At 41.8% G+C, this 15035-nt stretch overlaps 2 protein-coding genes across 11 annotated transcripts in view; both read left to right on the top strand.

Annotated features, from left to right (window-relative positions):
* ppp1r2 (protein phosphatase 1, regulatory (inhibitor) subunit 2) overlaps window positions 1–9661 on the top strand; it is a 34060-nt gene extending 24399 nt beyond the window's left edge. For 2 of the 3 annotated variants that reach the window (XM_065009547.1, XM_065009546.1), the window contains exons 4-7: window positions 644–735; window positions 2617–2787; window positions 6536–6624; window positions 7192–9661. In XM_065009547.1, coding sequence (XP_064865619.1) covers window positions 644–735; window positions 2617–2787; window positions 6536–6597 — 325 coding nt within the window. In that variant the 3' untranslated portion in view covers window positions 6598–6624; window positions 7192–9661. The remainder of the gene's footprint in view (window positions 1–643; window positions 736–2616; window positions 2788–6535; window positions 6625–7191) is intronic. The other variant, XM_029633572.2, reaches the window with a different exon arrangement.
* Window positions 9662–13507: 3846 nt separating this feature from the next.
* Window positions 13508–15035, top strand: part of LOC115109753 (arf-GAP with coiled-coil, ANK repeat and PH domain-containing protein 2-like) — a 69667-nt gene continuing 68139 nt past the window's right edge. For 7 of the 8 annotated variants that reach the window (XR_010461067.1, XM_065009540.1, XM_065009541.1 and 4 more), the window contains exon 1: window positions 13717–14071. Coding sequence is in view for 7 of the 8 variants with exons in the window: in XM_065009540.1 (XP_064865612.1) it covers window positions 14019–14071 (53 nt within the window). In the remaining variant the exon portion in view is untranslated. The other variant, XM_065009539.1, reaches the window with a different exon arrangement.

Genomic DNA, 15035 nt, shown 5'->3' with positions numbered 1-15035 from the left:
GTGAGATCTGTGGGTGTCCTAGTGCACGACAACCAACATGTTCATGATTCTCACCTTTTACACAGAAGGGTCATATTACTGTGTAGCCAAATCTGTAAGGACGCTACAGAGACGAGTTGGCAGAGTTGGTACCACCTTCAGACAAGTCCCAAGACGCTTGTGGGGGGTCGTAGAGTGAAACGGAGAACACCATCGTGTTCGAGAGTCATCTTTCCGTAAAGGGGTCATAATAGTTTGTAGGCCACAAATGATTTTGTGGGGAGACCTAAAAAAAAAAAAAAAATTCCGGGATGTCTCATGGTCTGACAAACACCGCTCTTTCACCTTTCACCTCAGAAGTATTACGTAGGCAGATGTGGTGGATTGGAGACTCATCCAATGCAAATAAAATATCTCTAGCTTAAACTGACTGTTCTGTCTGTAGCGTCCTTACAGTAATGGCTACACACTTATATGACCCTTCTGTTTACTGTGAGACCCTCATGAACACGTACATGTCGCTAATTAGATTTCCGTGGGGATGTGGACATTGATCTTGGAGGGTTGACTTTGATTCACGTGTGCTGATGGCCACATCTACTTCCCCTGCACATGTTTATTTCTGTCTTTTTTTAGACACTTTCTCACTTATTTCTCCCCCCAGGTTGACGGCAGCAGAAGGAACAGAACCTCGCTTCATGAGGGAGGAAGAGGAGAGCAGTGAGGAAGAGGATGAACTAACCCCAGAGGCTCAAGGTGCCCCCCCCCCCCTTTGTTGTCCTCCTCTCACCCCCTCACATCCCTATTCCCACTGGGCATCAGGCCCTGACTTTTCCCTGACCTCTCCTTGTGTTGTGTCAAGCGTTCTGTGCCTGATAACGAATTCTCTCAGCTCAGCAGCCCCGGGCACTGCCGACGGTCCAAACGGAGCTTGCTCCCGGTGACTGTTCCAATTGACTGTAGTCCATTTTGGCTCCAGACACACTTGTCTCTCTCCTCGCTTTCCTGCATTTTTATCTCTGGAGTAAAGGGGAAAGCAAGAGCTTAACGTGTAAATTCTCCCCAAATACTGAAATGTGTGTCCCGACATACTCTCATAGATTTATAGTGTTGCTATGAGTTAGAATCCTACCCGTTTAAAAAAAAAAATGTGTTTCTAAAAATAAATAAAAACCACCTATAATATATTTGTATATGAGACCTGCTGACCTTCATACATACTATTCTTCAGAGTTAGACGGGCCATCAACTGAATACAACATGTATTTAATATTAGATTATCTTTTGATTTTCTAAATTATGAGTGACCTGGATTTGAAGTAGTGTGCTTCGAACAATCAGCAAGGGAATTGATTGATTGGAGTGATCTTGACGACTAGTAGTAACAAAATTCATCCCCAACACATTGAGCCAGCTGTCCCCCTATAACCTCACACTGTTACTCCATGAGACTGTACTAATGTGACATCACTAAGCCTCCAGACATTGGCTTCCAAATTTGAAATCTGTGTCACATCCTCTCTGCCACCTAGTTTCCATGTAACAATGTCCCTCAAGGTTGTTGCTTCACACTCCAAAGCTATTGTTTGCTAAAAATAAGCCTCTCCTGACAGCCTTTCGTGTACTGCTGCATTTGCAAGTCATTTTTTGAAAATGTCTCTTATTGCTTTCAGAAAGGGTTCCTGGTATGTTGGCTGTAAACATGTTATTTTATTATTTATTTTTTTAGCTCGTCGGCATTTACTTTTCATATAGCCACCATTACTTTTGCGGGGAAGGAGCAAGAAACGTTCAACTTTGACCCTGTTGCAACCGTCGTCATGATAACCTGACAGCTGCATGTTCTAAATGTCTTTTATCAATAGACTTTCCACTCCTTTTAAATTCTTACATTCACTACACTAGATTAGCGGCTTGCCCTAGCCTACGTGTAAATCATTTGTAAGTAATTACCTTGTATTTTCCTGTTCTGGTGAGTAGAAAGTTGGCTAATGGTGAGACTATTAAATATGTTAAAGCAATCATAACTAGATCGGTTGGCAGAAATAGAAGTACAGCACTGAGGCAGGTCCCACAGGCCCTAGGTTTGACACACCTGGACTACTGTTCAGTCAGCCGTTGTTTTGATATAAAGAAAAGGTGGCAAAAACGTTGACTGAAACTTATTGGTATAAAAGGAGGTATATTTGTGTAGTAGTAGATTGATTGCTGGAATTAGAAAGCAGTTATTTTGACGGTTTCATCTCAGAACCATGTCCTTGAAGGTAGATTAGATTCAACTGGAACTGTTCAGTCAGGATCCTCAGGGAAGTTTGTTTATGGTCTATTGATCCTTCAACCGCCATTTTGAGGACGAGCATGTTAAAACTCTCCCCGTTCAACTAAAACCTCCATTTATTTTCCTTTCGCTTTCCTTTAGCTTTTAAATGCGCCATCCTAGCCTCTACTAAAGTAACTCACTATGTATCACTGTCTCCTCCACAGACTGGAAATCAGGATATTTACATTATGTGTCTGAGTTGTGGCTCCCCCTAGCCTCTCTTTCAACCCACCTCAATTCAAAGGGCTTTATTGGCATGGGAAACATATGTTTTACATTGCCAAAGCAATTGAAACCTCTCTCTTTCTCCCCATCAGCGAAAAAAAAGCAGTTTGAAATGATGAGGAAGATGCATTACAACGAGGGCCTCAGCATCAGGATGGCCCGACAACTCATAGCCAACGAACAGGCGGAAGAAGAGGATGAGGACGAGGAGATGAAGGAGGACATGGAAACAGAGGACTTTATTGTAGATCCCCCGCATGACGGTAAGACAAACGGGCATACTCAAACCTTAAGACGGTAAGCAGGGCGTATGCAGGTCCTTAACTATTGTGCCGTGTTCAAATACTCACACTAACCATACTATTTGTGACGTTAAATTGAGTATGCTTATTGGTCATAGTATGGATATAGTTAGTATGCCAAAAGTTCCCGGATGTCGTACTAAATTCGCCAAAATACGAAGTATCCACCATATTTGAAGAAAATGGTGGAAAATATTCAGTCGAAGTCCGAGCGCATACAAATTCATTACTTTAACTAATTATGACAAATGTTGAGCACTGTAATGAAGTAGTTACCTTTCAAATCAGTTACGTTACACGTTAGGTTGGCTGACAATTTGTTAGCTACGCTGTCCTTACGTACCACATAGCATTACAGCAGTATGTTTTTTATTTAAAAAAAATATATGTATTTGACCTTTTTTATTTTATTTAACTAGGCAAGTCAGTTAAGAACAAATAGTTATTTTCAATGACAGCCTCAGAACGGTGGGTTGACTGCCTTGGTCTGCCCCTGAACGACAGATTTAAAATATATATTTTTTAACCTTGTCACCTCGGGGATTCGATCTTGCAACATTACGACTAGTCCAACGCTCTAACCACGAGGCTACCTGCCGCCGGAATGTTAGTTACCTAACATTAGTTGGTTACTAATACATTGAACTTGCCAGGCAGTATATTAACTATAATCTAACTACCCAACGTTCATTGACTTGATTATTCACGTCATTCTTAGCTAAGTGGTATAGTCGTTGTGCGTTAGCCAGAATTAGCAATGTCCATGGAGATCTACTCCGATTTCAGAGCACTCTTGTCTGAGTGTGCCAGGGTGCAGAATAACTGATGAATTTACGAACGCTCCACGCCCGTTGAATATGGCCGGGGCCAGTAAACGTCTGCAATTAAATTGTTGCCAGCAGCACAGTTACAAGCACCAACAATCTGGATAACATAAACTGCCTAACCAGCTAGGGTGGGTAAAATGGGTAATGTGTTCTCTCATTTGTCTGGAAATAGCTAGTCAACGTTACCCATTTAGCTTGGGCGCTTGACTGCCGTTGTGAGGTCAGAACTCGGCTCAACTCTTCGGCTCCAAGAGCGACACGCTCTGAATTTACGAACAACCCGAGCGCTCTCCAGATTGAATTTACGAACGACCAGAGCGCTCTCCAGATTGAATTTACGAACACACCCGAAATCGTAAAATGTCTAGCTAGTAATTTGTTATGCTAACACGCTAGCAAGAGGTTGCATAGGAACAGCATCAACGTCCGGTAGATAGGCGAAGCTAGTACGTTCAACTGAAAGGATACAGTTGGTTTACAGTATACTAATAGTATGCCGTGTATATACTCATACTGTATACTACATACTTAATGTTAGTATGGGTATTCGACTACACAGCTTTGGTCTTAAATGAATGAATCTGATTTTAAAGGCCTTAATTTAATAACCTTAATGTATTTCATTTTGTTTTGAACGGTTTTAGGAAGTGCGACGGAGATGACTATGGTGTTTGTGCCACTGCTTAGTTGTTTGCACGTCATGTGCATTTTTCAAACGTCAATATATAGAGGAAATGATACCACTTTACAGAGTATGTCATTGAGATGATGTGCAAGCAGAACAAAGCATATTTAGAGTTAGCAATCTAGCTAATGTGTTTTGAGTTCCCACTTCCTCCGGTGGTAAGTGATATGGGGAATAGCCTAGATCAGTATGCACACAAAAAACATGCAGGCAAATGAATCTCTAAAGAGACAAACAAGATATCTGATTTATAATGGATCCTATTTTAAATATCCATCATGCATTGCCTGAACATGTTAGATGACATGGCAAACTTTTTTTTTTTTTTTTTTCATGTCTCGCTTGCCACTGGAGCCCTCCCACACCGCTAGACTACAGGAGAATGCTCACTGCTAGAATAGGACTGGTGAAAGAGCCCTCCCACACCGCTAGACTACAGGAGAATGCTCACTGCTAGAATAGGACTGGTGAAAGAGCCCTCCCACACCGCTAGACTACAGGAGAATGCTCACTGCTAGAATAGGACTGGTGAAAGAGCCCTCCCACACCGCTAGACTACAGGAGAATGCTCACTGCTAGAATAGGACTGGTGAAAGAGCCCTCCCACACCGCTAGACTACAGGAGAATGCTCACTGCTAGAATAGGACTGGTGAAAGAGCCCTCCCACACCGCTAGACTACAGGAGAATGCTCACTGCTAGAATAGGACTGGTGAAAGAGCCCTCCCACACCGCTAGACTACAGGAGAATGCTCACTGCTAGAATAGCACTGGTGAAAGAGCCCTCCCACACCGCTAGACTACAGGAGAATGCTCACTGCTAGAATAGCACTGGTGAAAGAGCCCTCCCACACCGCTAGACTACAGGAGAATGCTCACTGCTAGAATAGGACTGGTGAAAGAGCCCTCCCACACCGCTAGACTACAGGAGAATGCTCACTGCTAGAATAGCACTGGTGAAAGAGCCCTCCCACACCGCTAGACTACAGGAGAATGCTCACTGCTAGAATAGGACTGGTGAAAGAGCCCTCCCACACCGCTAGACTACAGGAGAATGCTCACTGCTAGAATAGCACTGGTGAAAGAGCCCTCCCACACCGCTAGACTACAGGAGAATGCTCACTGCTAGAATAGCACTGGTGAAAGAGCCCTCTTACACCGCTAGACTACAGGAGAATGCTCACTGCTAGAATAGGACTGGTGAAAGAGCCCTCCCACACCGCTAGACTACAGGAGAATGCTCACTGCTAGAATAGGACTGGTGAAAGAGCCCTCCCACACCGCTAGACTACAGGAGAATGCTCATTGCTAGAATAGCACACCTACTTGTAAATATGAGCTATGTAGATTATAGCCTTCGGTGAAAGAGCCAGCTCTACAAATACTACTCTTTGCCAACATTGGCTCATTTCTTGAGAGGAATATTAGGAGTGTGGTGCGCGAAGAACTCAAATGGTATTGCATTTCAAGTGGTATTAAATAGGTCTGAAGTCTTAAATTGAACCTCCGGATACTTTGGGTAAGACAAATGGGGGTTCTCAGAAACCTTAGGGCAGGAATAGTCAGAAAATGAACATTGGGATCACACTCTGGCGATATTCATTGAAAGAAAGAAAATGGTTGATTGTGTTTTTGTATAACATTTACTGCAGCAAGCTGACAGCGTGCTAAGAATCAATAGCCAATCCATCACGGGCTGGAAGCTATAGCGAGCCTTTATTGGTCAATCACGCCATGACATGGCCAAGCATTTTCTTTCTCCAACTTAAGCCCCGCCCACACTCTTTTCGCTGAAATTTTCTTGCCCAGTTAACTTAGTTTGTAGTGAACAAACGTCACTGTGCAGACATCTCGGTGCTCTTGCTTTTCTGTTATTACCATGTATGTACAGTGGGGCAAAAAAGTATTTAGTCAGTCACCAATTGTGCAAGTTCTTCCACTTAAAAATGTGATTTTCTGGATTTTTTTTCTCATTTTGTCTGTCATAGTTAAAGTGTACCTGTGATGAAATTTACAGTCCTCATCTTTTTAAGTGGGAGAACTTGCACAATTGGTGGCTGACTAAATACTTTTTTGCCCCACTGTATATCCTGGGAGAATTGATTTGCTTTCAATGTCCCTCAGTCGAGCACTCAGATTTCCTTCAAGCCTTGCTGAGTAATATCATATGTTTTAGCAGACGGTTTTCTTTATCGCAGGGGTGGTACCGGGAATCGAACCCACAACCCTGCCGGTGCATGCGCCATGCTCTACCAACTGAGACATACAGGACCACAGGAAGCACTGAGTACGCTGTGGAGACACTTCATTACCCTGTAGCCTGAAGTAGTAATATATAAACAGGGGGAAATGATAAATGTTCTCTTGGTTTTAAGACTTATGCCCTAGCGTACATGCATGGGGAACCTTCTAGAAAGGCAGTTGGATTCTGAAAGGGTTAGATATGTGTAAAGCTCCACATGAACGTTACCATGCCCTGATTTTTAGTAGGCCTTCCAAATTGCAAGAGGTCATGCAGTTCCTCCACAGGGGGACTGATGTGGCGCATTGGAGAAAAGATTAAATGTGTTAATACTGGACTCAGCTGTTGACAGAAAACAGTCTGAATTGAAAAAGGGGCCCGTATTTAGGATCAGTTTGACCGACCCTTTTATTCATTGTGATTTAAAGGGGCAAAACTGATCCTAGATCAGCACTCTGACTCCGAGACACTGTGAATACAGGCCCCATGTTCACTCTACTATAAGACTACTAAAATGTTAGCGTTTCTGTTGTTTCTCTGTTCCAGTTACTGTTGTAATGAATTAATGCATATGGTGCTGTCACTCACATGTCCTCTCTTTTTTGATTGCAGCTCAGGATTCCTAGAGGAGGACACGCCACCTCTCCTGTCCCCAGCCTGTGTGTTTCGGCTCTCATAAAACATTCAAAAGAGACACTTTGCTACATGTGCCGGGCCATAGAGCAGACCGCTTCATAACCTCACCTCGAACCCCCCCAAGCGTGTGTATATTTCCCAGAAACACTGCAATGCAAAGCATATCGACCCTGCCGGTCACTCTCGAAAAGTCCCTCTCGAAAAGTTGCTGTCACTTCAAAGGAAACCAGACCTATAGGATCCGAGACCTAAAGACTGTTATAACAGACTGTTATTATCAGTGAGGACTCCTGCCTCACTCCTTGCTCAATCACTCACCTGCTCGCTCGCTAGCTGCAGTCTCTGTCTTTCCTTGTCCGACTGTCCTGGCTCCTCCTGAGCCCCTGGCAAAAGCTGTCTGAAACCCCACTTCCTAAAAAAGCAGCAGCACCCATTGGATGGAAGTGGTGGATAATTATGATGATGATGGTGGATTTTTGTCTCTTTTTTTTTTTTTTGTCTTTCGTTTCCCCTGTACCCGTACCTGTTTTTTATTTAATTTTAATTTGAACGAACTACCAACATAACCGTCGTTGAAGAAACCTTGGTGAGAGAGCTTCTGTCCTGGGTTTTTGTCTCAGTCTTCTCCTCCGTTCCCCTGATCTTGAATGTAGGTTTGTCTGGTATGGATATAGGAACAGCAAACTTAACATTTACAACCAGCCCGCAAGGCACCTCGATGTCCAAGGTGACCAGCATTTCAGTCCTACATAATATATACACGCCCACTATAGGATATTTGGTACAGAACATACATGTCCACTGACGAATGGGAAAAGATATGTTTCCAACAAGGTACCATCATCTTAATAGGGTGGCTAAATGTACTGTAATTGAAAGCAAAACCAATTTATTCTCATGCAATAAAATGACCATTTTATTATGGATTGCGTTGTGATAAGTAACCATAAAACAGCGTAATAATAACGTCATTTCTCACAGGACATCTGCATATTAAAATGGAGATGTCCAGGCTTGCCGTTATACCAATGGGACGCAGCTGTATTGTGCATGGCTACTAAAGCCTTGTGCTTATCAGCACTCATGCCATGTTCGCTCACGAAGATAATAAGAAGGACAACATTTGGGAAAGGAAGCTCCCAGAGAAGGGTTTGTACTACTGATAAGCAGGGGTGTATTCACTAGTAACCAAACGGGCCAAAACAGCGAGGGACTGACTTGCATTTTAAGAAATGCTTGTTTTCATTGCAAAACATTTTGCTACAGTGTACACTAAGGAAAATACTCCAGGACTGTTTCCTGTACAATGTCAATAATACTACTTACCATCCTGCAGTAGGACTTTTGGGGGTTTATGGGTTGATTGGCTGCATGAATGGAAAGATTTCTGGTATGTAGTTGATATTATGTTCACTCTTACATTCTGTAAGAAAGGTATGATATTGTGAGGTCGTTGATTTGGATCAATTTACCCCCTTTTTAGTTTTTGCTTCCCGTTACCTTTTGTAATCTGCTAGCTAGCTTGGCGGACAAAATGAGTGATATCTGGGCAACCAAGACAGTTGGTTACTGTTTATTTATTGCCTCTATGATATTTACATCATGGCACATCAATCTACATGAACCTCTGAGAACCACTGTCCTCCAGTGATAAATGAAGTCTTAAACATTGAGTTTTGATGTCCTCTTCCTGAATGAGCACATTTACAAAACATTTTTTTTGTTTTATCAGGGCATGTAGAGATGGTTTATTTCTTCTCAGAACTAGACTACCAAGCCCTTTTAATTCTGGGGACTGAATGACCATATAAGCTAGGTGTCCATCCATTGGATTCTGTCCTCACGATTTCAAAAGCAGTGCTGGATTCCTTTTGAAAATTACAGCATCACATCCACAGGAAACACTGATTGAAACACTGACTGTTCCCACTATCCTCCTTGCTCTTTGTTTTGTATCTACTATTATCCAAATAATAAGGCAAGGCACATAGGAGGAAAACAAACAAAGTCATTAACACTTAAGAGTTATTACTATGAAGATTTTCTTTTCTTTTTTCAGGACTTAAGACAAAAGGATGAGGTTGTCTGTGAATCAACTTGTATAACATTAACCCGGGGTGGTTATTACAAGGCAAATGTGCCTATATGATGTATTTATGTGTATTGTGAATGAATAGGCTATGCTCATGTTCTTCCCTGTGCAGTTCAAGGCTTGGATTCTACTGGCTACTTGTTGTCTTGCTTCTATTCCACCATATTTTCTTTCTTTACGTTGGACAGTGGACTAACATTCTGTCTCGTGATAATTTGTCTGTCCCCAAATAATGGACTTTTGATTTTTTTTTTTTTTTTGTATCTTTAAATTTGCAGGTTCTTAAACATAAGGATGTGTGTATTTTTGTCTCCCATAATTAAAAGATGCTGTTTATGAAGCGTCTGCTTATGAGCTTGGTGTTTTTATGTGGAAGTAGAATGTAATACCATTGAACACCATTTATTCTCCGGTTCATGTTTTTGATCCAGTGTACCTACGCCTAACAGATCACGCAGTACTTCTCTATGGCCACTAGATGGCAATAGTATCAAATCTTCATGCTGAGAGGTGCTATTACTCCATGCTGTTAGTTCTGTGGATTCATATTATATACGTTCTCCTTTTGTATTAGAATAATCCATTGGCAACTAGATGAGGTATGATACAGAAATTAAGGGTAGATGTATTTAATTGAAAGAAATATTTAAACTCATGATTATTTTTTTTCTGTTACTCTACTAATCCTTATTGTTTTTTTTCAGTTGCTAACAAGTGTCCGTCAATACTGAAGCCAATTTTTCAAAACTCTTCAGTCTGCATTACCAACATGCATTTTGGCCAAAGCTCACCTCCAAAATTAACTCAAAACACTTCATACATGTCTCAAAATAAGCTCGTTCAACCATAACACTGGCAATAATTCTCACGCAGAAAGCATATATTGTCACTCATAACACACGGACCTAAAAAAGACTAACAGGGAGCATTACATAAATGATTAACTTTCATCTTTAGAAGTTTTATGATTTTTCACATCAGTATTTCATTATAGAATCACACTTATTCACTTTATTGACTGTAAAGTATGTAACAAGAATGAATCAGAAATGCAGCAATTTGCTTTAATACACTTGATTTTTTTCTATATCTTTGCATATAGTAATTTACTTGTGGAAAAATAAGTTGAAACAAAACAAATTCCCGAGATTCTAAGGCTGCAATAATTATTACAACAAACATGTATAGTATAATCACACATACTTGTACAGTCCTGTGAGAGTTCTAGTTCTCCCTCCCTCCTGCATTTGGCCCCAAGTTCTCATCACATCTTATGTCTTCTCTGGCGATGCATCTTGGAAAAATATCTAATGGAATGTCAAATCCAACCCTGGCAGTCTTCAGGAGAAGTGTCTCCACAACCTGCATTCATGGCATTCAGTAAGGACATAAACCTTCCACCTCCACGCAGAGAGAAACTCCTCTATGGGGTTTAGGAAGGGGGGGGGTATTGAAGCAGGGATAGTACTGACATCCTGGGATGTGCAGCAAACCATTCTGTGACTGCAGCAGAGTGGTGGAATGCCACATTATCCCACAGAACAACGAAGGTAGGGGTGTTTCTTTTCCTATCCTCTGCGTGCACAAATCGATTATGCAGGTCACTCAGAAAATAAATGAACCTCTCTGTATTGTAGGGGCAAGTGAGTGGCTTGTGTAACAGCAAACCATCATTGGACAGTGCTGTACACATTGTGATGTTAGCTCCTCTCTGGCCTGGGACATCTATGGTTGCTCTCTGTCCAATCACGTTTCTTCCTCGCTGTGTCGTCCCCCCCCCCAGGTTGAATCCAGCTTCATCCACAAAGATGAATATGTGCAGTTTGACTGGCTTCCATCTCCATTACTCTCTAAAATACAGTTAATACAGTTTTGCAGTACTTTACATTATGTATAGCTGTGTATGTACCCTGTTTGGTTATTGAACAGACATCTTAGCTGGACATATTGATACCGGAGTTCTTTCACACGTTCACCGTTTCTCTTAAATGTTACAGTGTACAACTGCTTCCTCCTTATTGTATGTTTCTCTAGGACTCTGGAAATTGTCGTTGTGCTGACCGTATTCACATTCCCAACAGTGATATTGTCTTTGTGCTGACCGTATTCACATTCCCAACAGTGATATTGTCTTTGTGCTGACCGTATTCGCATTCCCAACAGTGATATTGTCTTTGTGCTGACCGTATTCGTGATATTGTCTTTGTGCTGACCGTCGCATTCCCAACAGTGATATTGTCTTTGTGCTGACCGTATTCGCATTCCCAACAGTGATATTGTCTTTGTGCTGACCGTATTCGCATTCCCAACAGTGATATTGTCTTTGTGCTGACCGTATTCGCATTCCCAACAGTGATATTGTCTTTGTGCTGACCGTATTCGCATTCCCAACAGTCATATTGTCTTTGTGCTGACCGTATTCACATTCCCAACAGTCATATTGTCTTTGTGCTGACCGTATTCACATTCCCAACAGTGATATTGTCTGCCAGCACCCAGTCCCGAATTTCCCGCCGTTTTATTGCGTTGTTGCCAATCACCATGTCAACAATGGCAATTTCCTGCGCGTCTGATAATATTCTGCCTCTCCCTCCTGCGGGAGGCAACCTTCGGATCCTACTGAAAAACACAAAACAATCGTTATATTTCAAAATGTCAGTACATGTAAAAAATGTGAACATACTGTTTGAACGCTGCAGATTTGGTAGGTTGCCCTCTTAAACCGGCCTCTCTCAAAGAGAGACCATGGTTTACAACATGGTCAATAATTGTGGCCTTTCTCATTATAGACCACCGCTCTTGGTCTTCCTCTCCTTTGTCCTCCACACATTCTCCCTCTGTTGTTGTTATACAAAATGAACAACAGTGGGCCAAAATTAGAACCCCGCGGAACACCTGAGCACACCTCTATGGACTCAGATTTACAACCATCCGCCATTACACATTGTGTACGATTTGATAGGTAATTAATAAACTAATCTAGAGCATGACAATTAATTCCACAACATTTGAACCTTTGCACTAACACAGCATGGTCCACTGTGTCAAAAGCCTTTGACAAATCAATACAGACAGACATACAATGTAACTTCTTATCAAGAGCCCAGTGGATGTCATTTAAAACCTTCAATGTTGCTGAAACAGTGCTGTGGCCAGACCTAAAACCTGATTGCATTCTATTTAAGATGTTGTTTTCTTGGAAGTAGGCCTTTAGCTGCTTACTAAGGACTCCAGTACCTTTGACAGTACAGACAATGTTGATATGGGTCGATAGGTGGAGATCCTTCGCTACTTGACAACTATCAGGAGAGGCCGTATAAAAGCAGATTTCCGTAACTTGGGGCTTCCACCATTTTAAAGTAGTCAACTGGTTGGGGATTCCTATGAGTTGGAAGCGATCGGCCAATGAAGAAGAAAATTGCCCAATTTTGGCACTTTTATGGGCTCTTGAGTGGAGTGACGCTGCGGTCTAAGGCCCTGCATCTCAGTGCTAGAGGTGTCACTACAGACCTTGGTTTGATTCCAGCCTTTATCACAACCGGCGTCGTTAGGGTTTGGCCGGGGTGGGCCGTCATTGTAATTAAGAATTTGTTCTTAATTGACTTGCCTAGTTAAATAAAACAATTCCGCTCACCACTAAATATGGTGATGAGAGGCAGTCTAGTGGGAGAAGATGAAGCGAGATGGATGGAACATTTTTATTTCAATAGAGTTTTCTATTCCCAAAACTAGACTCTGTTACCAACAGAGTGGACTACGTTTTGTAGACTTTTAGCCTTTGTCAAAGTTTTTTTTTTTTATTACATTGTTTTGGAGTGCAAGAGCGAATTGACTTACTGCAAATGCGCTGCTTCATAAAGTAGGCGTTCCATAACGGACAGCCAATAGAATCTCGCAAACTTGTGCTTGGCTCCGCCCACCTCCTTGCTTGTTCTGCCCACTATGATTAATTTGCTTCAATTGGACAACAGCCCCCCCCCCCCCCATCTTGGGTTAATTATAAACATCTTTGGCATTGACATGGGCAGGGCCATTTGAAGAGCGTCCACCATTTTAATTTAGTCGACTGGTTGGGACTTCCAACGTTATTGGCTGATCCCTCCTGGTGACCATGTTGGTGTCACGTCCAACCGGGTTATTAAGAGGGCTCAGCCAATCTTTAAGAAGACAATGTACTTCATTCAGTATGGTCTATACTGTCACAGACGCTACACTCGCTCAGATACACAAAGAGGAGTCCTCTATTTATCTCTATGGGTACAGTTCCCGACTATACAACATGTCCAGCCTCCTAGTCCCGAAGAGAGCCTTCTCTTTGGATGGTCCAAGTATCACTCAAGTCGTATTTTCATGGATCAGGAAACACTGGACACGATGATTCGTAGATACAGCAGCTTGTAATTGTATGCGTGAAATGAAAAGCCTCATCCCACTTGGCTGCTATAACCTAGCTAGTGAAGCGATATTTTCCTATTCAATTTAACAAACAAAAAACAATATCCATTTAAAAAATATATCTATTTTATTTAAGTAGTTATTTTACTTGTAATTTGTTTATGGTTGCATTGTCGGGAACCTATTATTTGTCAGCCAGTTTGCCGACGTGTTGTGGATTGATTCCCAGCTCTTTAACGGGGTGGCGGAATCCAAAACAAGGGACAGCTGTTTATATTCCTAGTGTTTTAATCCCTGTTTTTACTTGTTCAAGAAGATGAAGATAACGGTGGAATTCGAGGAATGTCTCAAAGACTCTCCGAGATTCAGGTAGACCAAATGTCTTTGCTACTTTGTTCCTCCTACATTTATCTGACAAGTTAGTCAAGTTTTAGCGAGCTAATATTACGGAGACGTTAGCTTGCTTCTTGTCAAAAAATAAATAATGAGCTTTATTAACTCAGGGGACTCAGCTCTTGTCCCCTTAGCTAGCTAAATTACCTAACCATTTATCTGTGTATGTGAGACGGAATAACAAAATGTCAGTACAACGAGTAGATTTTATTCTGAAGAGGAATGGTAAGCTAGCGAAGTGATTGCTATTTTCACTGCCAGGGTCAACTCGGCAGTGCTACCTGCATTGTAACCTCATCACAAGCATTTATTTTCTTTGGTTTGTTTGGTGGATGGGAGGTTGTCAAATATTCTTATTACCAACATGAAAAATGAACATCTCCAGAGGTCTCAACTGGCAACCATAAAGTTGCAAGTTTATTGTTGCTCATGATCCTACAGTAGTAACAAACATTGCAGCTTGGTTCTATGTTTTCAACAGTGCTGTCATTGACCTCCATTTACATTGTCTTCAAGAATAGTAGGCAGTTAATGGCTCCTAATATAATGCCCTGTGCTTGCTTTGAAACTGTAGAAGATTCCTCTGCCTATCAAAGGTTTTCCACCTTATGCGGTTAAATGTTTTTGCTTTTTTGTTATCAAATTGTTATTTCATCCTATTCAGTAAAACGTGGGCTTCCCGAGCTTTGAGAAAGAGCCTCCACTTCCTCTCGGACTGCCCCCTTCTCCCTCCCGCAGCGCTGAACAACATCCTATCTTACAAAATGACAAGCAGATGTTAGAAAGTTGTTGGCAGGAAACGTGGAAAGAGGCTTTAAAAAAAAAGTTTATTGTTGTTGAATGAAAACATTTCCTCAAGGATCAGCTTGGGGGATGAACAAAAAAGCCTTCCAATCAGCTGAGCTTGAAACGATGACTGGGACTCTGGTTGGCACTGGTT

The sequence above is a fragment of the Oncorhynchus nerka genome, linkage group LG25 (assembly GCF_034236695.1).
Source record: "Oncorhynchus nerka isolate Pitt River linkage group LG25, Oner_Uvic_2.0, whole genome shotgun sequence".
In the NCBI taxonomy this organism is placed as follows: domain Eukaryota; kingdom Metazoa; phylum Chordata; class Actinopteri; order Salmoniformes; family Salmonidae; genus Oncorhynchus; species Oncorhynchus nerka.
This window is presented reverse-complemented; position numbering and strand designations above follow the sequence as displayed.